Consider the following 14,257-nt stretch of genomic DNA (forward strand, 5'->3'; position numbering starts at 1 on the left):
TGCGCAGAAGGGAGTGCCGCCCCTCCGCCTCTGCGGCTTCTAGATTCTTCTCTGGCCCCTCCCGCCCCCCGCTGGGCCGCTGAGTCACAGGGACTCCGGGCCACTCCGGCCCCCCGCCGCTCCGGCTCTGCGTCGTCCCCTCTGTCCTCTGCCGCCGCGACGTGAGAGCGCCCCGGGCCCGGCGGGGGCCGTTTGCGCGCCCCCCGCCCGTGTTTGCTTTGGAGGCCGCGGCTGTTTACCCGCGATAAGGCCGCAGCCCCCCGCGACCTCACACCTCCCGGTTGGCACTTGGGGCCGGAGGGCGTGGGAAAGAGAGGACCCGGGCAGGGAGGCGCCGGTGGGGGGGGCGCTCGCTGGGCTTCCCCGAGCCTCGGCGGGGGGGGCGCGGACGGGAACTCGCGCTCCGGGTTGGGGGTCCAGGAGGAGCCCCCCCCACCGCCTCCTCCAGCCCCCCGACGGCTCCGGGCGTCCCGGGCTCGCGGCCGCGGCGTCGGTCACCCCTCCTGTCCCTGTGACCAGGTGTCCCTCCTCAGGGCCCCCATTGCCGGACTTAGCCCCCCCAATCCAGCGCGATCCCAGAAGCCAATTCCACCCGCAGCGAGCGAGGCCGCGCTCTCGGGCTCCAAATGCAGGGGGCAGAGGGGGCGCGCGGGGACCCCCGGGGGGGGCACAGGCCTGCAGGAGGGGCCGCGGGGGGCCTGTCCCTCCACAGGGCTCCGTCCTGGGGCGCTTTCCGCTTTTAGGGGTGTCCCCGCGCTCCGCCGCCAGCGCCTTCCAGAGCGGCTTCTCCCTAAGCTGCTGGGGGTCTCCCGGGGAGCGCCAGGCTCCCCAGCACCCCGAACCGAGCGCCCCCCCACCCACCCACGGCAGCTCCGCGCCCACCTCACGCCGGCCTCGGCCTCGCCTGCGCCTCCCCGACAGCCCCCGCACCTGCCTCGACACAGCCGGGCGCCCCCCCCTGCCGCGCAGGGCCCCCCCGCCGCCCTCCCGCCTCTCCAAGGCCCGGGGTCCCGGGGCGCCCCTGCGCCTGCGCCCCCCCCCCCCGCGCCGCCCCCGCCCCCGGCTCCCCCGCGGCCCCTGGCCCGGGCGCAGGCTCCACGCTGAGGGCCGTCCCGGGGCCGCCCGCACTCACTCCGCTTTGCCGGGGCTGGGGTCCGGGGCGTCGGGGGCGTCGTCCTCCCGCGTGTCGCGCAGCTCCCGCACCTGGCCCGTCACCAGCTTGGCGGCGAAGGCCACGATGTACTGCGGAGGACGGGGGGGTGAGGCGGGCGCGGGCAGGGGCGGGGGCCAGAGGGGAAGGGGCGCAGGGGAGGGGGCCGGAGGGGAAGGGGCCAGGAGGGGCCAGGGGAGCAGGGGAGGGGGCTGGAGGGGCCAGGGGAGCAGGGGAGGGGGCTGGAGGGGCCAGGGGAGCAGGGGAGGGGGCCAGGGGCGCGGGGGCGTCGCACAGGCTCCCCGTGGGGAGCAGGGGAGGGGGCTGGAGGGGCCAGGGGCGCGGGAGGGGGCCAGGGGCGTGGAGGGGGGGCCAGGGAAGCAGGGGAGGGGGCTGGAGGGGCCAGGGGAGCAGGGGAGGGGGCCAGGGGTGCGGGGGCGTGGCACAGACTCCCCGTGGGGAGCAGGGGAGGGGGCTGGAGGGGCCAGGGGCATGGGAGGAGGGGCGAGGGGAGCAGGGGGGGGCTGGAGGGGCCAGGGGCGGGGGGGGGGGGGGCCCAGGGTAGCAGGGGAGGGGCCGGGGGCCGGGGCGCAGGGGAGGGGCTGGAGGGGTCACGGGCTCGTGGAGGGGCCGGGGGCCAGGGTTGCAGGGGAGAGGCCGGGGGGCCGGGGTGCAGGGGAGGGGGCTAGAGGGGCCAGGGTGCAGGGGAGAGGGTAGGAGGGACCGGGGTATGGGGGAGGGGCCAGAGGGGTCACGGGCTCCTGGAGGGGCCGGGGGCTGGGCTGTGGGGCGGGGCACAGGGCGGGGCCTGGGCACGGGGTGGGGCGGGGCACAGGGGCAGGGCCGGGGCGCAGGGGCGGCGCAGGGCCTGGGGGCGGGGCCAGAGCGCGGGGCGGGCCTGGGGGCGGGGCTGGGCGCGGTGCGCGGTGCAGGGCCTGGGGGCGTGGCCAGAGCGTGGGCGGGGGCGCAGGGGTGGTGCAGGGCCTGGGGGCGGGGCCAGAGCGTGGGGCGGGGCCGGGGCGGTGCAGGACCTGGGGGCGGGGCCAGAGCGCGGGGCGGGGCTGGGGCGGTGCAGGGCCTGGGGGTGGGGCCAGAGCGTGGGGCGGGGCTGGGGCGGTGCAGGGCCTGGGGGCGTGGCCAGAGCGTGGGCGGGGGCGCAGGGGTGGTGCAGGGCCTGGGGGCGGGGCCAGAGCGTGGGGCAGGGCTGGGGCGGTGCAGGACCTGGGGGCGGGGCCAGAGCGCGGGGCGGGGCTGGGGCGGTGCAGGGCCTGGGGGTGGGGCGTGGGGCGGGGCTGGGGCGCAGGGGCGGGGCCAGAGCACGGGGCGGGGCCGGGGCGGTGCAGGGCCTGGGGGCGGGGCCGGGGCGGTGCAGGGCCTGGGGGCGGGGCCAGAGCGCGGGGCGGGGGCGGGGCTTGCGCGGGGCCTCACCAGGAACCAGTAGAAGTTCATGAGCGCGAGCGCCAGCAGCAGCGCGTTGAAGAAGAAGTAGAGCGGGATGTCGGGGCGCGCGCGCACGCTGCAGTGGCTGGTGGCGTAGAGCACCTTGAGCGGGAACCAGTAGAGCCGGAACCAGAACCTGCGGGGGCGGCGCGGGGCGGCTCGTGGGCGGGTCCCCCCGACACCCCGCCTGTCACCTGCCGCCGCCCGCCCCTTCCCGAGTCACCTCCACCACCCGCCGCCTCCTGCCCACCTGCCACCTCCTGCTGCCTGTAAGTTCCCACCCACCCGCCACCTGCCCATCACCTGCCACCTGCCCATCACCTGCCACCTGCCCACCCACCCGTCACCTGTCCATCACGTGTCACCTGCCCGTCACCTGTCACCTATCCATCACGTGTCACCTGCCCGTCACCTGTCACCTATCCACCACGTGTCACCTATCCATCACCTGGCACCTGCCCATCACGTGTCACCTGCCCGTCACCTGGCACCTGCCCATCACGTGTCACCTGCCCGTCACCTGGCACCTGCCCATCACGTGTCACCTGCCCGTCACCTGGCACCTGCCCATCACGTGTCACCTGCCCGTCACCTGGCACCTGCCCATCACCTGTCACCTGCCCGTCACCTGGCACCTCCCACCCGCCCGTCACCTGCCCGTCACCTGTCACCTGTCCATCACGTGTCACCTATCCATCTCCTGTCACCTGCCCATCACCTGTCACCTATCCATCACCTGGCACCTCCCACCCACCTGTCACCTGCCCATCACCTGTCACCTATCCATCACGTGTCACCTGCCCGTCACCTGTCACCTATCCACCACGTGTCACCTGCCCGCCACCTGTCACCTGTCCATCACGTGTCACCTGCCCATCACCTGGCACCTGCCCATCACGTGTCACCTGCCCGTCACCTGGCACCTCCCACCCGCCCGTCACCTGCGCATCGCCCGTCACCGCCGCCCGCTCACCAGCTGACGCTGAAGCTGAGGCAGCCCAGCGCGGCGGCCAGGCCGTGAAGCCGGCGGTAGGCGCCGCCACGCAGCTTGAAGTACACGTTGAGCTTGGTGAACTCGAGCTGCACGTCGTTGACGTCGTGGAGGAAGAGCACGAGCAGCCCCACGTTGTGGTACCTGGGGGGGGCGGCACTCACAGCGGACGTCCCGGTCCCCCACCCAGCACCCAGCCCCAGAGCCCAGCCCCCGTGCACCCCTCAGTCCCTCAGCACCCAGCACCCAGACCCAGCCCCCAGCCCCCAGAGCCCAGACCCCCGGCCCCTGTGCACCCCTCGGCCCCCCAGCACCCAGCAACCAGAGCCCAGCCCCCAGCCCCCGTGCACCCCTCAGCCCCCCAGCACCCAGAGCCCAGCCCCCAGCCCCCGTGCACCCCTCAGCCCCCCAGCACCCAGCCCCCAAAGCCCAGTCCCCCAGCCCCCGTGCACCCCTCAGCCCCCCAGCACCCAGCACCCAGAGCCAGAGCCCAGCACCCAGAGCCCAGACCCCCACCCCCATGCACCCCTCAGCCCCCCAGCACCCAGAGCCCAGAGCCAGAGCCCAGACCCCAGCCCCCAGCCCCCAGAGCCCAGCCCCCCAGCCCCCGTGCACCCCTCAGCCCCCCAGCACCCAGCACCCAGAGCCAGAGCCCAGCCCCCAGCCCCCAGAGCCCAGCCCCCCAGCCCCCGTGCACCCCTCAGCCCCCCAGCACCCAGCCCCAGCCCCAGACCCCAGCCCCCAGAGCCCAGCCCCCCAGCCCCCGTGCACCCCTCAGCCCCCCAGCACCCAGCACCCAGAGCCAGAGCCCAGCCCCCAGCCCCCAGAGCCCAGCCCCCCAGCCCCCGTGCACCCCTCAGCCCCCCAGCACCCAGCACCCAGAGCCAGAGCCCAGCCCCCAGCCCCCAGAGCCCAGCCCCCCAGCCCCCGTGCACCCCTCAGCCCCCCAGCACCCAGCACCCAGACACAGACACAGCCCCCAGCCCCTGTGCACCCCTCAGCGCCCCAGCACCCAGCACCCAGAGCCAGAGCCCAGCCCCCAGAGCCCAGCCCCCCACCCCCGTGCACCCCTCAGCCCCTCAGCCCCCCAGCACCCAGAGCCAGAGCCCAGCCCCTGTGCACCCCTCAGCCCCCCAGCCCCCGTGCACCCCTTAGGCCCCCCAGCACCCAGCACCCAGCACCCAGCCCCTGCGCGCCCCCCAGCACCCAGAGCCCAGAGCCTAGACCCGTGTACCCCTCAGCCCCCCAGCCCCCGTGCACCCCTTAGGCCCCCAGCACCCAGCACCCAGCCCCTGCACGCCCCCCAGCACCCAGAGCCCAGAGCCTAGACCCGTGTACCCCTCAGCCCCCCAGCCTGAGCTCAGAGCCCAGGCCCCCAGCCCCCGTGTACCCCTCAGCCCCCCAGCACCCAGACCCCAGCACCCAGACCCCAGCCCTGCCCAGGCCCCTCTGCTGGGCCGGGTCAGCGGTCAGCAGGCCGTCCGGGCCCCCCGCAGCCCAGCAGCCACCCCAGAAGCTCCCCCCTGATCCCCGGCCTCACGGGGCCAGCCCGTCCCATGGCTGCTTTCTCCCCCCACCAAGCGCGTCCTTCTGGACGCCACCGCCACCCCCGCGCCCTCGTCTAACGTCCAGCGCAGCTGCTGGCTTCCCCCAAACTGTCTGCCTGCCTTTCGGGCAGCGCTGTCCGATAGAACTTTCCAGAACGAGGTAAATATTCCGTAGCCACGTTGTCCAGGCTGGGGGCCACCAGCCGCCCATGGCCACGGAGCACCTGAAACGTGGCTCAGTGTGGGAGGTTGAGTTCACGTGGCACTTGAGTGGAAATAGCCGTGAGTGGCCAGAGGTGCCTCCACCATGGGGCAAGCCGGGGCCGCCACGCGGCACGGGAGCCACACCCACGCCACCTGGGATTGTCTGGAAGCCACGGGGAAGGCCACGCGAATAATATACTCTAATATAGTCAAAATGTCGGCTCGATTTGTAATGATGTAACAAAATGATTTGCGGAGACCCTGTCCCCAAGAATCCATTCAACGTGGATGGAGAGAAAAGCCGGGACCCTAAAACTCCTGGAAGAAAATGTAGGGAAACATCTTCAAGACCTCGTGGCACATGGTGGTTTGTTGGACCTCCCGCCCACAGCACGTGCAACAAGAGGAACAATAGATAAGTGGGACCGCCTCAAAACTAAACACTTCTGCGCCTCACGGCCCTTTGTGAAGAGGGTAAAAACGTAATTGATGCAGTGGGAGGAAATAGGTGGAAATCACATCTCCAACAAGGGCCCAATAGCCACGATATATAAAGAGATCCTATAACTCAACAATAAGAAAAAAATGACCTGATTTTAAAAAGAGAGAAATGACCTGAATCGATGTTTTCCTAAAGAAGAAATACAAATGGTGAAAAAAAACCCATGAAGAAATGCTCAACATCAGTAGCAATTAGGGAAATGCCAATCGAAACCGCAACGAGCTCTCATCTCGCACCCACCAGAAGGGCCACGGTTAAAAAGACAGAGAACGACAAGTGTCGGCGAGGATGAGGAGAGAGGAGCCCTTCTCCACTGTGGCGGGAATGCAGAGCGGCGCAGCCACCGTGGAGGGCCGCGTGGCAGCTCCCGAGGTGACATGGACTTGCCACGTGACCTGCGGCGCCACCGCTGGGCAGCTACCCAGAAGAACCGAGGGCAGCGACACGGGAAGACGCCTGCACACCGAAGTCACAGCGGCGCTGGTCACAATCGCCCAAAGACGAAACCACCCAGTGTCCCTCAACAGGACAAACAGACTGTGGTCTGTTCTCAGGATGGAATATTACGCGGCTGGAAAAAGAAATGAAGCCGGGAAGCACGTGACGGCGTGGATGACCCTGAAGGACGTAACGTGGCATGAAGCGAGCCAGACACAGAAGGACAAAGACTGCGTGATGATTGCCCTGTTATGACCTAAATACACTGTTGGAACTCATGGAGTGACTAACTAGGCTTTTATCAGGGGTTAGAAAAAAAAGGAAGATACTAAGGGAAAGAAACTAGACAGACAGTATTAGGGGTTATTTGACTCCATCTATGCAAAATGTAAATACAAATAAATCAGAGAATCGGAAATAGATGAGCAGTGACGTGTGGCAAGAAAATGATAGACGCCGGGTGGCTGCTAAGGGGTAGGGGTGTTTGTTTTGTTTTGTTTTTTTTTTGGCTTTGCTGTTTTTTAAGTAATGGAGATGCTCTAATATCGACTGAAGTGATGAATGCACAACGCTGTGATTATACCAAACGCCACTGACGGGTTGTTCTCTTAAGGAGGAATGTATGGTTTAAGAAGAGGTTTCAATAAAATCGATTAAAAAACGATTCACGGGAAGCGGATGTGGCTCAAGCGATTGGGCTCCCGCCTACCGCAGAGGAGGTCCAGGGTTCGATGCCCAGGGCCTCCTGGTGAGGGCGAGCCGGCCCACGTGGGAAAGCCGCCCCGTGCGGGAGTGCCGGCTGACGCAAAGAGCTGGCGCAGCAAGATGACGCAACGAGGGACACAGAGGAGAGACAATAAGAAGACGCAGCACAACAGGGAGCTGAGAAGGCGCAAGAGAGTGATCGCCTCTCTCCCACTGCAGAAGGTCGGAGGATCGGTTCCCAGAGCCACCGAACGAGAAGACAACAGACACACAGCGAATGGACCAGAGAGCAGACAACGAGGGGAACGGGGGGAGAAATAAAATAAATCTTAAAAAAAAAAAAAAAGATTCAGGAGACCTCTGACCCTTCCTGTGGCCCTTGACCTCGGGCCAGGTCTCCCGCCGCAGCCTGCGCGCCCTGGGTGAGCCCCCGAAACCACGTGTGGTCGCCGCTCCCGCCTCGCGGCACCTGGCTCGTTCTAGAAAGTTCCGCCGGAAGCGCGGTGCCCCCGGCAGAGCGCCCGGGAGCCCCTCGCCGCGAGCACCGCGTGACGGGGCTGTGCGGGCGGCCTGTCCCACTCTCCCCGCCACCCCCCCGGGCCCGCGCGCTCACCGGAAGGCGTAGGAGGCGACGATGAGAATCAGGGTGACGACGTGGTGGGCGAGCATGACGACCGAGTCCTTGCGCCAGGCGTCCATGTAGAGCGTGGCGTAGATGGAGTGGCCATAGAAGCTGCCCTGCAGCAGGTAGGCGGCCGCGATGTCGCGCGGCACGGCCATGCCCGGCGTCCAGTCTGGGGGGGACGCGCCGCCGTCAGGGCCCCCGGGGCCTCGGGTGGCCCCCGGAGCCCCCGCACACCCCGGCCACAGCTCGTCAGCCCCCGAGCTCTGCCTGGTCCCCTCTGATCGTTTTCACTTGTAAAATTCACAGCACAGGGACGCGGACGTGGCCCAGTGGTTAGGGCGTCCGCCTACCACACTGGAGGTCCAGGGTTCAAACCCCGGGCCTCCATGACCCGTGTGGAGCTGGCCCATGCGCAGTGCTGATGCGCGCAAGGAGTGCCGTGCCACGCAGGGGTGTCCCGCGTAGGGGAGCCCCACGCGCAAGGAGTGCGCCCCGTAAGGAGAGCCGCCCAGCGCAAAAGAAAGAGCAGCCTGCCCAGGAATGGCGCCACACACACACAGAGCTGACGCAACAAGGAGACGCAACAAAGAAAGACACAGATTCCCGTGCTGCTGACAACAACAGAAGCGGACAAAGAAGACGCAGCAAATGGACACAGAGAGCAGACAACCCGGGTGGGGGGAGGGGAGAGAAATAAATTTTTAAAAAAATCTTTAAAAATTCACAGCACGGAGTTAACATGTTTGAAGGAACGACGCAGTGGCAATTAGCACGTCTGCGGCATCGCGCAGGCACCGTCTCTATCTGCTTCCGGAACATTCTCACCCCCAGAAGGAGGCCGTGGTCCTGCCCCATCCCCTCCTGGCGCCTGTCCCCCCCACCCACTTCCCTCTCCACAGATTCCGCCCTCCTCTCCCCTCAACACCACGTCTCCCGGGCCACTTGCGTCGCCGCGCAGGCCACAGCGCTCTCGAGACTCTCCGGGGCGCATCCCACGCCGGGGGAGGCCACGTCTCGGGGGCCACGTCTCGGGGCCCCGCTCCCGCCGGGCACGTGGCCTTCTGGCAGGGCCCGCTCTTTTGTATGAATAGTTTACTCTAGAGCGACTTTAGATTTCCACAGCGCGCGGGCGAGACCCCCAGCCCCCGAGCCCGCCACCCGCCCCCGCTTCCCGTGCGGTGCACGGGGCGCGTCTGTTACCGGGAGCCAGTGCGAGCACCGCGTGCCCGGCCACGCCCCTGGGCCCCCGCCACCCGTCCCACCCACGGGCCCCAGACCCCTTCCGCGAGGGAGACCCGGGCCCGGGTACGGCGCCCCGGGGAAGGCCTGTCCCAGGGACCCCCACCCAGCACGTGGCCGGAGGGCAGCGTCCCCGCCGAAAACCACCGGGGGTTCTGGGAGTGCGCGGGGGGCGGGCGAGGGTGCTGGTGGCCGTGTCGCTGCCACCTGCCGCGCCGGTGAAGGCGTTCACATGTCCTGCTGGGGGGAGCGGAGACCCCCAGGTGCAGGCGGCGGGGGCTGCCGGGGATGGGCCAGGAGCGCAGAGCAGGGAGAGCGTGGAGCAGAGAGTGGAGCAGAGAGAGCGGGGAACATGGAGAGCGCGGAGAGGGGAGAGCGCGGAGCGGAGAGAGTGGAGCAGAGAGCATGGAGCGGGGAGAGCGCACAGCAGAGAGCATGGAGCATGGAGAGGGGAGAGAGTGGAGCAGAGAGCACAGAGCAGGGAGAGCACGGAGAGGGGAGAGTGCACAGCAGAGAGCGTGGAGCAGGGAGAGCATGGAGCATGGGGAGGGGAGAGAGTGGAGCAGAGAGCATGGAGTGGGGAGAGCGCACAGCAGAGAGCATGGAGCATGGAGAGGGGAGAGAGTGGAGCAGAGAGCATGGAGTGGGGAGAGCGCACAGCAGAGAGCATGGAGCATGGAGAGGGGAGAGAGTGGAGCAGAGAGCATGGAGTGGGGAGAGCGCACAGCAGAGAGCATGGAGCATGGAGAGGGGAGAGAGTGGAGCAGAGAGTGCAGAGCAGGGAGAGCACAGAGAGGGGAGAGTGCACAGCAGAATGCAGAGTGGGGAGAGCATGGAGAGGGGGGAGCACGGAGCAGAGAGCATGGAGCAGGGAGAGCATGGAGCATGGAGAGCACAGAGAGGGGAGAGTGCACAGCAGAGTGCAGAGTGGGGAGAGCGTGGAGAGGGGAGAGCGCACAGCAGAAAGCATGGAGCAGGGAGAGCATGGAGCATGGAGAGGGGAGAGAGTGGAGCAGAGAGCGCAGAGCAGGGAGAGCACGGAGAGGGGAGAGTGCACAGCAGAGAGTGTGGAGCAGGGAGAGCATGGAGCATGGAGAGGGGAGAGAGTGGAGCAGAGAGCATGGAGCGGGGAGAGCGCACAGCAGAGAGCATGGAGCAGGGAGAGGGGAGAGAGTGGAGCAGAGAGCGCAGAGCAGGGAGAGCACAGAGAGGGGAGAGTGCACAGCAGAATGCAGAGTGGGGAGAGCATGGAGAGGGGGGAGCACGGAGCAGGGAGAGAGTGGAGCAGAGAGAGCGGGGAGCATGGAGAGCGCGGAGAGGGGATAGCGTGGAGAGGGGAGAGAGAGGAGCAGAGAGCGCAGAGCAGGGAGAGCGCACAGCAGAGAGCATGGAGCAGGGAGAGCATGGAGCATGGAGAGCACAGAGAGGGGAGAGTGCAGAGTGCAGAGTAGGGAGAACGTGGAGAGGGGAGAGAGTGGAGCAGAGAGCATGGAGCGGGGAAAGTGCACAGCAGAGAGCGTGGAGAGGGGAGAGCGCGGAGCACGGTGCACGGGGTGGGAGAGCGGGGAGCATGGAGCAGGGAGCACGGAGAGCACGAAGAGCGTGGAGCAGAGCGAGCGCGGGGCACAGAGCATGGAGCAGGGCAAGTGTGGAGCACACTGTGGAGCAGGGAGAGAGCACGGGGCAGGGAGAGCACGGAGCACAGAGAGCGTGGAGCACGGCCCGTGGGAGCTCAGGCAGCGCCGAGCACCGTGTGGGCGCACAAGGGTGGGGCTGGCCTCTGCTCCCGGGGGTGCGCGCCCCGCGGTGGGTGCAGAGTCGGCAGCGGGAGCGACGCGGTCCCGAGCGGGGACCCCGGGCGAGGAGGGCGGGGCCTCTCCCGAGGACGGTCCCGTGTCCCACTTCCCGTCAGGCCCGGCGGGGAGGGGCCCGGTGGTGGGGCCGGGGGGCCCGGGGGGCAGCCGCGCTCTGTCCCCCAAAGCTGGGGTCAGGCTGACCCCGGGTGCAGCCGCCCTCACCGGGAAACGGGGTCACCACGGACAGAGCGCCTCAAGGCCCTCGCGAGGGGAGGGCATTTGGGCACAGACGGAAGGACACGGGGCAGGCGGGGGCACCTCTGTCCCCAGCCCGCGGCCCTCCCCGGCCCCCACCCCTAGGACGTCGCCCGTCCCCAGGGAGGGTCCCACGCCCCCCACGCCGCGCTCCCTCCCCAACAGCCGTCCTGGTCACACAGATCGCCGTCGGCCGCTCCCTGCTCGCCCCGCGTCACGGCCACCTGCCCGGGGCGGGGGTCTCTCCGTAGCCCACCCCCGGCCGCGCCCGGGTGCCCGTATGTCAGCGCGGGAAGAAGGGGGCGAGAAAAGCCGGAGGCCAGAGTCTGACGATTCGCGCGTCCACCAGGCGCAGTGGCGGGCGGGTGCCCTCTGGGTCCAGCGAGGAAAGGGGGCGCCTCAACCGCCCGCCCGGGCCCTGGCCACGGGAACAGGTGCGCCCTCGATGGCGGCCAGTTCCAGCCGCGGCGTCTGGCCACCCGGGGTCTCCCGCCCCCCCTCGGGCCCCGCGTGCCTCCCGCCCGTGTCCCCTGCGTCGGCCCGTCCCCAGAACGGCTCCCGGGCACCGAGCTTGCGCGTGCCCCAGGGCCTTTGCACGGGCCACGTCGGCCCCGGAAGGCCGCCCTCGGTTCCCGCGGGGGTCCCCTCCTCCAGGACGGCTCCCCGAGCCCCGTGCCGTGGGTCCCCTCGCCTTGAGCGGCCCCCCGGGGCCGTACCGGCGAAGGTGGAGGGCGGGTCGTAGAAGAAGGGGTACTTGGCGCCGAGCAGCAGGTAGGCGCTGTAGCTCCAGGAGCACAGGTAGAAGAGAAACTTCCAGGCGCTCTCCGGCATCTTGGCTGCGTCCCGGGGCTGCAGGCGGCACCGCTCGGCCAGGGGCTGCGGGGGGCGGGGGCGAGGGGGGTGGTCAGCCCTGCGGCCCCGGGCGGGGAAACCGAGGCCGCGCCCTCGGCCGCCAGGGAAACCGGAGGCGCCCAGGGCCGCTCGGGGCTAAACTTAGCACCCAGCTGTCGCTGCCTTGGCGCTGGCGGGGAGTGGGGGGAGACCCGGGGTGGGGGGGACGGGAGGGCAGGGAGGGGCGGCCGAGGGGACCGATGGGGACAGCCCGGGAAGCGGGGGTGACAGGGGCGGGGACTCCAGAAAAGGGGACACCACGGGGTCTCCGTGGGGGGGGAAGAGCCTTGGAACTTGGGGGGGGCTGAGGCTGCAGGATGGAGGGGGGTGGGGCAGCGCGGGGCGGGGGGAGGAGACGTGGGGGACCCGGGAGACGTGGGGCGCCGCGATGGGGGAGGCACTGGACTGCAGCGCTGCGGGGGAGGGGAAGGCACGCCCCCTCCCGGAGGCTGGGGAGGGGGGGTTCCCCGAGCCTGGAGCTGTTGCCATGGAGACCGGCAGAGCCGGCTCCGGTAACCCCTGGCAACGGGGCCGCTGCCAAGGAGATGCGCCGGCCGGGCCAGGGCAGCCCCCTCCGCCGCTTCCCGGGAGGGGCGGGGCCGGGGAGGGCGGGGGCGGGAGCCTGAACTTGGGGGGCCCCTGGAGAGTGTGGGGGGGCGGCTGAACCGCGAGGCGGCCGCATTCCGCCACAGCGCCCCGCCCCCGGCCCCTGGGAGGATGGAGGGGGCCCAAGGCGCCCCCCCACCAAGCAGCGGGTGATGGGGACCGAGGGACAGCGGCCACCAGGCCCCACCCCGCGCGGGGTCGCCGCCTCCCGGGCGGCGCAGAAAGGCCCCTTTGTTGGCGGGCGCCGGCCCCGCGCTGGGTGGGGGGACCCCGGCCGGCCGCGGGTGCCCGGAAGGCCTGGGGGGGGCAGCCAGGAGCCCGGGGAGGGGGCCTCGGTGGCGCCCAGGACGCGGGCCTGCGCCGCAGGGGCGCCAGGCGGTGCCGGCGCCGCGGGGCCCTGTGCCCTCGCCCCGCGCCCTCCAGGCCCCCCCGGGACCCCGCATCCCTCAGCCTCCGCCCCGGGGCGCTCCTCCCGCGGGGTGACCTTTCCAAGCCGGGGCCCCCCACGTGTCCCCCAGGACCCCCGCGCCCGGGGATCTCGCCGCAGGCGCCCCGCACCGCGCTGCCCGCAGCCCGGGGCGCGCCCCGCGGCCTCCCGCCGCCCGCGCCACTGACCCGAAAGAGGCGCGCGGTGGCGGCCGCGCGCAGGACGGTCCAGCCGAGCGCGCCCAGCGCCAGCGCCAGCAGCTCGGGCGGCGCCAGGTGCGCGTGCTCCGCCGGGCCCCCGCCGCCCGCGCCGCCCCGCGCCGCCGCCACCGCGCCGGCCCAGGCGCCCCGCACCAGCTGCGCGTAGCTCGGCATCGGCTCGGGCCCCGCCGCGCCCGCCGCGCCCGCCGCCATGCCGCCGCCTGCCCGCCGCGCGCCCCGCGTCACGCGCCGCGCGGGGCCCCGGAGCCGCCGGAGGGGCGGGCCCGGGGGCGGAGCCGCGGCGGGGAGGGTCCCGCGCGGGGGCGGGGCGGCGCGGAGCCCTCGGGCCGCAGCCCCCTGCGCCCCCCCCACGGGGGGTCGGGGCCCCCCCAAGGCCGGCCGCGGGCTCCTCCCCGCGCCTCGCCACCCCAGCCCGCGGAGCCCCGGGCCGGCTCCCCGCGGCCTGCGCCTCTGCCGGGGGGCTCCCTGGAGGAGGGGGCGGGCCCCGGGGTAGGCGGCTTCGGAGCCGCACCCCGAGACCTCGTCTTCATTGGGGCGGGGATCGTGGGGTGCCCAGAGCTGCCCCCGCTCCCCACCAGGGTGCCGCGGGGGCGGGGCTAGCGGGCGGCCCGGGCCTCGGGTGCCCCGAGCCTAAGCGCCGCGGCCTCGTCCCGCCCGGCAGGCCCTACCTGCCGCGCGGCGTCCCCAAGCCCCCGGCCCGGCTCCTGCCCGCGCCCCCGCGGGCGCTGCGGGGCCCCCTCCCCTGCTCCCCCCCCACGTCAGGCCCGCGCCCACCGCGGCCCACCCCCAGGCCCTTCCCGTCCCACCTGGGGCTCCCCTAGGCGCTCCCCGGCAGGTGCACCCAGCCCTGCTCCCACCCGGCGGCCGGGCGGCCCCACAGAGGGGGGACGGGGCGCGGGCCCCTGGGGCGACCACCACCCCCCCCCCCCCGGAGCTCGGCGGGGGAGGGGCGCGGCCTCCTCTGCCCCCAGGTGAGGGAGCTGGCCCGACGACGCCCCAGCCCAGGGGCCCCCCTGGCCCCCTCCTGGGCGCCCCGCGGGGCAGGGGGTTGTGGGGTCAGCCCTGCAGCGGGGGTGGGGGGGGTGGGGGGGAGCGGCTCCCAGGGGACCTTTCTTCCCCCTGCTGAGCCCAGCACGGACCCCGGGCCCCATCAGCCCGCCCTGCCTGGGGGGGGGGCCCCATTGGTGCTGTCCCCGTCACCTCCCCGACCCCAGGACCCC

At 71.2% G+C, this 14,257-nt stretch overlaps 1 protein-coding gene across 1 annotated transcript; it reads right to left on the reverse strand.

Annotated features, from left to right (window-relative positions):
- Window positions 1-1,098: 1,098 nt before the first annotated feature.
- On the reverse strand, window positions 1,099-13,229 carry CERS1 (ceramide synthase 1). The gene is made up of 6 exons (XM_058292811.1): window positions 13,005-13,229; window positions 11,609-11,768; window positions 7,591-7,771; window positions 3,564-3,725; window positions 2,579-2,726; window positions 1,099-1,242 (listed from the first exon to the last, which is right to left on the reverse strand). The coding sequence occupies exons 1-6, from the start codon at window positions 13,227-13,229 to the stop codon at window positions 1,129-1,131; spliced, it is 990 nt and encodes a 329-aa protein (XP_058148794.1). The 3' UTR covers window positions 1,099-1,128.
- Between the last annotated feature and the right edge of the window lie 1,028 nt (window positions 13,230-14,257).

This window comes from Dasypus novemcinctus, unplaced genomic scaffold (genome assembly GCF_030445035.2).
Source record: "Dasypus novemcinctus isolate mDasNov1 unplaced genomic scaffold, mDasNov1.1.hap2 scaffold_301, whole genome shotgun sequence".
In the NCBI taxonomy this organism is placed as follows: Eukaryota; Metazoa; Chordata; class Mammalia; order Cingulata; family Dasypodidae; genus Dasypus; species Dasypus novemcinctus.

What these genes read in the sequence shown, in the direction of transcription:
- CERS1 (XM_058292811.1), bottom strand. Translation starts at nt 13,229, where the DNA reads ATGGCGGCGGGCGCGGCGGGCGCGGCGGGGCCCGAGCCGATGCCGAGC. An exon ending in GTCGCCTCCTACGCCTTCCG is followed by an intron (nt 3,726 to 7,590) that starts GTGAGCGCGCGG and finishes CGCCCCCCCCAG; the next exon opens with GTACCACAACGTGGGGCTGC. An exon ending in CTCAGCTTCAGCGTCAGCTG is followed by an intron (nt 2,727 to 3,563) that starts GTGAGCGGGCGG and finishes CCGCCCCCGCAG; the next exon opens with GTTCTGGTTCCGGCTCTACT.